The following is a 9,089-nucleotide window of genomic DNA, read 5'->3' as shown; positions in this document are numbered from 1 at the left end:
CGGCTTGAAGTTCGGATGTAGATCTATCACTGTACGAATTAATTTGAAAGTTTTGTGATTTTTGTGCCGATTATAGTACAGTGAAGGCGACGTTTTGTCGTTGGGGTTAAATTAAGGGTTCCGGTTGGTCTGAACTGAGTTAAATCAAAGTTGGTATTTCGGTGGCTGGTTTATACCGAAGGCGATGACTGATCATCTAAATTTGGTGTCAGGTTTGTAAACCTGGACAGACACAACTAGCGGCACTTCACCTCAAGCATCAGCTACCTGCCCTCGGATCGTCTGTCTCGGTATTAATGGTTGGGGTTACTACCTGGCTGCTGAGCGTCAGTGCTAGCTAGACAAGCTTGTCCTGGGTGATCGCCAGGTGAGAAGGGAGTTATCCCAGTTCTACCCCCTCGCATGCCTCGGGTTATGCGCAACTAATTGATTTGTTGATATTTTGTTGGGCCGTAGCGTCGTTGGCTGTGACTTTCGCCGTGCTCAAGTCTGTGCGGATAGTTGGGTGACTCTGTAAGATTTTTCTCTCCCCCCCCCCATTTCCGCCCCAACCCTCTCTTAGTTGTTTCTCTGTATTTTCCCCCATTTAATACACTTACTAAGTGACTGTTTAATGTGTATATATTACTATGTGGATGTACATTTCTTTGCTAAAAAAGAAAGGAAATCTATTACGTCCTACAAGTTTCCTCTAATCCTGTCGAAAAATGGGGTCTTCACTTGGGCATAGCCATGGAAATTTAAGGATCTGGGTATCCTTGAAGAGAAAGGAGACTGAAAGTCCGGGTCCGTCATATGTCGGCGCACCAATCTGCTCCTTATCAGACCAGGCCACTCACTAATTAATCACTCTCTCATTCATCTCCTGATTTGTGTTGCCGGAGGAACCGAGCGAAACAGATTTTGGTTTCGAGATTTTTCTCATGTAATGGCGCAGTTTGTCTGTTGTCCCGTCGAGGAGTTCTCTTGTGTCGTCTACTATTTCGACTGCCTGCAGAAGTGCCCTACGTGATGGTTTCTGCAAGACTTTTGGACCAGATCAAATCAAATTAAATCAACCTGTTTGTACCTGTTATCGTCAACACCAACCCACAAATGCATGAACCATTTACGTTTTGAGAAAATAGTAATTGAAAAAAGAGAGATCACAAGTCTTCTTTTTTTGTGGTAATTAAAGTGTTTTACTGCGCTCACAAGTGCATAACGTCATATGAACGTGCGGGACACAGTAAACATTTTCAGTTGGTAGGAAATTTTGAATTTTGCCTGAATGGCGGCCGAAGCCTATTCTTATCGATTTTTTGACCACCAAGGGATCTTTAATGTGTGCAATTTGCACATGGGACCTCCGAGATTTTTTGCTCTTTTCCGAGATCAGGGGTGTGGCTGAAAATAGAAAGGCTGTGGAAAGAGTCTGGAGCCCAAAGGGGGGGGCAAAGGAGGTGATGGGGCAGGGGCAGAAAGTGGAAACGAAAGCAGACGACAGTACATTGTTAAAGAGCAGGAAAGGACGTGAAAGGAGACAATCTTAGAGAGGTGAATTTTCCGCCTCTATCGGAATTCGAACCCTGGACCTATTGAATGAGAGGCAAACACCTTAGCCTCTAGACCACGAGAGCCCCCTCGCTGTTGTTTACTTTAAAAGTATGAACGAAATAACGACACCGAACGAACATCGTATAATATTGTAAGATTCCCCTTGATGTCTTTATTCCTATAATGGCTTTATTTTGGAAATCGCCTGTAGTTGATTTAGATGATTTTGGAATGCGCTAACGATATATTATATTGTCGTCAAGAACAAGAATCAGCCTGAAAGTTGTTCACACCAGAGTACATAAGATAGCATTTCATTGTGTGAAAACTAATTGAAATACTGATGCGTGATTCTATCAGATGTGAAAATTGAGTCATGTCAGATTGCAGTGATAAAGTAAAGTATGCCCCCCCCCTCCCCTTTCCCTCTCATTTCAAAGTGCGTGACCGAGTGCCTTTCGTCCGGAGTCATGGTGGGGTCACGAGTCTTTTTGGAACAGATCGTAGCTCTCTACGATGGTCATGTACGGACGGTTTCATGACATCTATACATATTATATTTGTGAAAGTTCGTCACTCTGGGCGCCTAAAACTTCGGAACCGCTTAACTTTCGAATTTGAAAAAAATAACGGTGGTTCAGAATCTTTTAAAGGGTGCACAGTTTTACTGAGGAGTCTGAAGTCAGTGTAATTTAATTTTCAGTTTTTCATTAATTTCGTTTAGATATAATTTTGGGAAAGTCCGCCTTCTAAGACGCCATTGTAAACAAGTGAAGCTTCCATTCGCAAAGAGTGCGTGCTCTGATCCCACAATGATTTGACGATTGATTCTTTTGAGTACGTTCATTAAGCGGGAAACCCAGCTAGAGTGAAATAATGACGTGCGTGTATTTTAAGTCTTAAAATATTGAAATTTCTGTAATGCTCCCCTCTTCTTAGGCTTGTTTTAGTGGCGCGTGTCCCGCTCACTCATTGGCTCTCATCAAAGCGGGGCGGTGATGACGAGGGGAGCATCTTGCGCCGTGTCTTACTCTCTTGTTGTTGTGGTACGCTTTGGCGGTATGCGCTTGGAAAAAAGAGAAACCATAGCTAAATAATACAAGCATTTTTAGTTAACCTTTTTTTCAGATGGGTACTGGAAGGTAAAAATTGGGTTGGTGGGGGGGGGGTCTGGATTCATTGTTTACCGTTGATTGCTGGTTATATTAATTCCAGCTTTCTCTTCTTTATCCCCCCTTCCCCCCCCCCTCCTCTCCCCTCACGCTATTTCCCCCCTCATTAGTTTGTCTTCGCGAAGCGGCTCTTTGAAGGTCGTTAGGTGCAACGCATATATGTATTATGTTTTCACTCCGTGGTTCCTTTCGTGTTGTTTGCTCCTTCTTTCCTATCAAACATGCATTGGTTATTATATTTGTGAGGCAGCGTGGTGGAATCAGGCTCACGTCAATTTTTGGACATGTAGAGTTATTGGTATCATCTTAAAGCTTGTCCACTTGTCTTTATTTGGATGAAAAAAGTATCCATTTATCTTGAATACAAGTCGAGATATTTACGAAAGAAGGAGGTGGGGGTCACCGGTTTTCAGAGGAAAAAAATAGTGAGAAAATGGCCGCCTACGACTACTTATTTCCATAGCTTAAGAGTCCGTATTTAACTGAAAATGTCCATTTTTTGTGCCTTTAATGAATGTTTTTCAGGAAAATCCACTCAGAAGTGAGTTTTTAATGAGCATGAAAGGTTTTGAGCCAAAAAACAAAAATTTGATAAAAATTCACAAACCTGTGGAAAAATGCAGGTTTTTTCACTTTGATTATTTTGAGGAGAGCCTGATTCCACCACGCTGCCTCACATATTTCCTCTTCCTTTTCTTTGTATGTTACTCTCTAGTAACACCTCTAATCTTCAGCACTTACAATATGACATATTTGTATTGCAAATGTTGTAAAACTCTTACCAAAATACCAAAAACTTCAACCCCCCCCAAAAAAACACCAAAAACAAAACAACCAAACAACCAACAACCTCTCCCTAGATTTTTTATGTTTGTTTTAATTTCCAAATTTACATCTTAAACTATGTGTGCAGTCCTGCGTATGGCCAACACAGAGTAGAGAACCCCTTAGTAGGTCAACTAAATTCCGAAGGACGGGCTACAGTTAACTTTTATTAAGTATTGCGTGTGTGTGTGTGTGTGTGTGTGTGTGTGTGTGTGTGTGTGTGTGTGTGTGTGTGTGTGTGTGTGTGTGTGTGTGTGTGTGTGTGCTTATCCCGGAGTCGTACTTATTTGAGATATAGTCGCGACTCACCATTTCCCCACTCTCCTAACATCAGAAAAATGCGATTTTTAAGGCCGGAACCATATTAACGCCCGACACGGACGGTCAGACCAGACGTCTTCAGGCACGAAAGAATGGCCACCGTCTCTTTAGTAATGGAAGGTAACAAAAACGCGCTACCATACTGACACACGACGTCCTGCGTCGTCCCCGGTCAGACCGTCTCCGATAAAACAAGTTCTGTCGAGGACGGTCCGTCGGGCCGTCGGGCGAGATGGGAGGTAATTTTAATAATATTATCTCTGCATAGTTGTGGCCCCTTTCCCGCCTCAATGACGCTACACAGAATTCTAGCAGATCTAGATCTAGTTCTAGTCAGCTCTGCATATCTCTAACAGTTCATTGAAACTGCTATGTTTCATGCGATAGTATTGTTGGAAATTTCACTATCTTCCAACAACGGTGGAAACAAGTGATGAAATTCACCTAGTGTATCACGTTTTTTTTGGGATGGGATGCACTGAAACTCTTCTTGTCTTGTTTTTTTTTGTTTTTTTGTTGTTGTTTTTTTTGTCTGCGTCTCAAAAGCAACAACAACACCAATTTTCTTCTTCTACCACACGCCATATTTGCAAGACGGCGGTGTCTGACCGCCAAACTCCGGTGTCTGACCGCCAAACTCCGGTGTCTGACCGCCAAACTCCGGTGTCTGACCGCCAAACTCCGGTGTCTGACCGCCAAACTCCGGTGTCTGACCGCCAAACTCCGGCGTCTGACCGCCAAACTCCGGCGTCTGACCGCCAAACTCCGGCGTCTGACCGCCAAACTCCGGCGTCTGACCGCCAAACTCCGGCGTCTGACCGCCAAACTCCGGCGTCTGACCGCCAAACTCCGGCGTCTGACCGCCAAACTCCGGCGTCTGACCGCCAAACTCCGGTGTCTGACCGCCAATTAATATGGTCGGTCGCACCCGACGGAAAACGGCGGGTCTGGTCTGTCTGTCGGTGTCGGGCGTTACTATGGTTCTACCTTAATGCTGCTATACACGTCACCGGCCGTATCAGTTAATTAATAAAGTAAGCTAAATACACACAGGGACTACTTTAATTAATAAAGTAAGCTAAATACACACAGGGACTACTTTAATTAATAAAGTAAGCTAAATACACACAGGGACTACTTTAATTAATAAAGTAAGCTTAATACACACAGGGACTACTTTAATTAATAAAGTAAGCAAAACACACACAGGGACTACTTTAATTAATAAAGTAAGCTTAATACACACAGGGACTACTTTAATTAATAAAGTAAGCTAAATACACACAGGGACTACTTTAATTAATAAAGTAAGCTAAATACACACAGGGACTACTTTCACCTTGTGATGTTGTTATACATGTGTAATATATATATATATATATATACTATATATATAACGTAAGTACCCTCTCCTGGCTGGAGAGCTGATAACAGTCATGTGGAAAAGTTTTATTGTTGTTTTATATAATATATTGATGTTTGGGTGTGTCATTGTGAAACAAATCTCGTGGGTGGTTGGCGGGTGCTCTGGTGTGGTTTGCTTCTTCTTTCCTATCAAACATCTATCGTCCTTATCTCCCCTTCTTCTTTTTTATGTTTGTTACTTTCTTGTAACACCTCTAATCTTCTGGCGCTCATATATGACCTTATGCAGTTACGAGCGCCGTAAAACCTCTACTAAAACTAAAAAAACACAAATCTCCAACTCTCTTTACTGTCTTTTTTCGACTGAATGTATGTCTTGCTTTTTCCCATCATTTAAATGATTGTTATTGCGTCTGTCTGGGTTTCTCTTTACCTAAGAATTCTTTATACAAGTACAAGCAACCTTTTCCTTTCTTTGTCAATGTGGGTGGTTGGCGGGTGCTCTGGTATGGTTTACTTCTTCTTTCCTATCAAACATTTATTGTCCTTATCTCCCCGTCTTCTTTTTTTATGTTTGTTACTTTCTTGTAACACCTCTAATCTTCTGGCGCTCATATATGACCTTATGCAGTTACGAGCGCCGTAAAACCTCTACTAAAACTAAAAAAACACAAATCTCCAACTCTCTTTACTGTCTTTTTTCGACTGAATGTATGTCTTGCTTTTTCCCATCATTTAAATGATTGTTATTGCGTCTGTCTGGGTTTCTCTTTACCTAAGAATTCTTTATACAAGTACAAGCAACCTTTTCCTTTCTTTGTCAATGTGGGTGGTTGGCGGGTGCTCTGGTATGGTTTACTTCTTCTTTCCTATCAAACATTTATTGTCCTTATCTCCCCGTCTTCTTTTTTTATGTTTGTTACTTTCTTGTAACACCTCTAATCTTCTGGCGCTCGTATGACCTTATGCAGTTGCGAGCGCCGTAAAACCTCTACTAAAACTTTAAAAACAAATCTCCAACTCTCTTTACTTTCTTTTTTTTCGACTGAATGTATGTCTTGCTTTTTCCCATCATTTAAATGATTGTTATTGCGTCTGTCGGGGGGGGGGGGGGGGGGGGGGGGGGCCCTTTTGGCCCAAAAGATAAAAGGTGTTGGCCTCTCATTCAAAGGTCCCGGGGGGTTCGAATCCGGGTAGCGACCGAAAAATTTTCTTCTCTAAAATTGTCTCCTTTCACCTCCTTTCCTGCTCTCTAGCAATGTTCTGTTGTCTGCTTTCATTTCCACTTTCTGCCCCCACCCCCCTCACCTCCTCTGGGTTCCTGACTCTTTCTGCAGCCTTTCTACTGTTACTCCTTGGCTCCTCCTTACTGCTGTCTTTCTGCCACACCCCTGATCTTCTGGTAGGAAAGATCTACACCTAGCCTTCTCGGACAAGGGCGAAAAATCGGGGATGCACGTTAAAGATCCCTTGGTGGTCTAAAATCGATAAGAGTAGGCTTCGGCCGCCACCCGGGCAAAATTCAAAATTTCCTACCAACTGAAAATATTAAGTGTGTCCCGCGCGCTCTTATGATCTTGTGCAGTTGCGAGCGCCGAAGACACTTTACAAAAACAAAAAACAAAAAAACGTCTGTCTGGGTTTCTCTTTACCTAAGAATTCTTTATAGAAGTACAAGCCACCTTTTCCTTTCTTTGTCAATGTGGGTGGTTGCTTCTTCTTTCCTCTCTAACATCTGTCGTCCTTATCTCCCCTTCTTTTTTATGTTTGTTTCTCTCTTGTAACACCTCTAATTTTCTAGCACTCATATGGCCTTATACAGTTGCGAGCGCCGTAAAACCTCTACTAAAACTAAAAAAACGAATGCCCAACTCTCTTTACTTTCTTTTGTTCGTCTGTATGTCTTGTTTTTTTGTGGGTGGTTGGCGGATGCTCTGGTGTGGTTTGCTTCTTTTTTCCTATCAAACATCTATCGTCATTATCTCCCCTCCTTCATGTTTGTGTTTGTTACTTTCTTGTAACACCTCTAGTCTTCTGGCGCTCATATGACCTTATGCAGTTGCGAGCGCCGTAAAATCTCTACTAAAACTTTAAAAAACGAATGTCCAACTCTCTTTACTTTCTTTTGTTCGTCTGTATATGTCTTGCTTTTTTCCACCATTAAATGATTGTTATTGCATCTGTGTGTGTTTTTCTTTACCTAAGAATTCTTTATACAAGTATAAGCCACCTTTTCCTTTCTTTTTTTTGAAAAAAAAAGATTACAATTCCTTTTCCCCCATTGTCCATTCCATACAGATTCAGAGACCACCCTCAGCGTCGGGCAATGAAGACAGCAACTTAAGTGTCACTGATGTCGGGGAGGACTCCAACTCAGGTGAGTGACAACTGTCCATCTGACCCTCTAGTCTCTTGTACTGTCTGTCTGTCCCTCTCATATGTCTCACCTTCTGCTTGTCAGATTCTGTCATGTAACCCTTGTCTGTTGTCTTTCTTTTATGTGCAATACTATGTGTGATTTCTGATTTATTTTTGTGTTGGTTTTTTTGTGTTTTTTTTCTTTTAGTTGGTCCTTTAGTTCTCTTCGTCATCTTTCTTGGGGTTTTTTTTGGTCCTTTCTGTAACCTGCTCTGAATAACAATTTTATTATTGTGGTGTGGGTTTTTTAAAAATATTTGCAAAGGGGGGTCTTATTTATTTTTTAAAGTAAGTCTCATCTGCCATTTCGGTGTATGCCTCACCATGTGGTTCTGTTGTGGCTTGTAAGTCTCAATCGGTGTAAATGTTTTTGTGATTTTTTTTTCCCCTCTGAGTTACATAAATAGAATCTTTCACAGGTGACATGCACGTTCTTCTTTAGTTTCCTGTAACTAGTTTGACTGTCCATGGACAGTGTTTGCCCCCGGAATGTTTTTGAGGGGCGTGTTTTGTTCAGTTCTGCCACGAGCAGCGCATTTCAGTGTCTACTTACACAGTTACCCCCGAAATCCTTTCGATTCTACTCCGTTAATGTGTCCGTCTCCCTTTTTATTGTTGGTCAGCTAAGTAAGTGCGCAATTGTCAATATCATGCGGATCTATTGTCTCATAGAAAGATAATTTATTACTGAAGCGTTATTTCCCTGTTATTTTTTTTTTTGGTCAGTTAAAGGATAAATGAAGTGTTCTTATTGAAAAAGGGATGAACGCCCAGAACTGTTGCTGTACGTATCCGTGTTTTATTGCACCTCGGACGTGAAGCGGTGCATCACGAATGGGAGACAACTCCGATTGAAACGATGTGTAATAACGACATGGTTTTCTCCCTTTTGTTGAAATTTTCTATCAAATTACGCTCTACACAATGATAATGGTTTATTGCTAGTCCTTTTGCACTTCTGCGCTTAATTAATTCACTGTCTTAGGGTAGGTGCTTGTTGTTGTTCTGTTTTTGGACGCTGTTTTTTCTGCCTTTTGTTTATTGTTAGAATGTATCTGCAAAGTATTTCGTTTCGTTGCTTTTATATCATTTTCATAACTTCGTCACTGTGGTTTTTAAGACGACCTGTTTGCTGCGGTTTTGTATTTTGTTCGTTCGTTATTATTACCAACTGCCGCTTTGTGGAATGCGATTCCAGACTACGGTCTTGTCAATGGCAGCTTCAATCTTTGTGTTGTTCAGCCCCGGCGAGTGTATGTGATTATATATTACACGCACAGAGAGAGAGAGAGAGAGAGAGAGAGAGAGAGAGAGAGAGGGAGAGGGGACTCAGAGAGAGAGAGAGTGAGAGAGACAGAGACAAAGAGAGAGAGAGTGAGAGAGACAAAGAGAGAGAGTGAGAGAGACAGAGAGAGAGAAAGAGAGAGAGAGAGACAGAGAGAGAGAGAGAGA

At 41.8% G+C, this 9,089-nt stretch overlaps 1 protein-coding gene across 1 annotated transcript in view; it reads left to right on the top strand.

The window, feature by feature from the left end:
• Positions 1-8,942, top strand: part of LOC101854925 — a 21,854-nt gene extending 12,912 nt beyond the window's left edge. The window contains exon 3 of the mRNA XM_005113202.3: positions 7,518-8,942. Within this exon, the coding sequence (XP_005113259.1) occupies positions 7,518-7,604 (87 nt within the window). The 3' untranslated portion in view covers positions 7,605-8,942. The remainder of the gene's footprint in view (positions 1-7,517) is intronic.
• The last annotated feature ends 147 nt before the right edge of the window (positions 8,943-9,089 follow it).

Source organism: Aplysia californica, unplaced genomic scaffold, assembly GCF_000002075.1.
Source record: "Aplysia californica isolate F4 #8 unplaced genomic scaffold, AplCal3.0 scaffold01714, whole genome shotgun sequence".
NCBI classification, from domain to species: domain Eukaryota; kingdom Metazoa; phylum Mollusca; class Gastropoda; order Aplysiida; family Aplysiidae; genus Aplysia; species Aplysia californica.
Note: the sequence above shows the minus strand (reverse complement) of the source record. Positions and strands in the feature narration are given on the sequence as shown.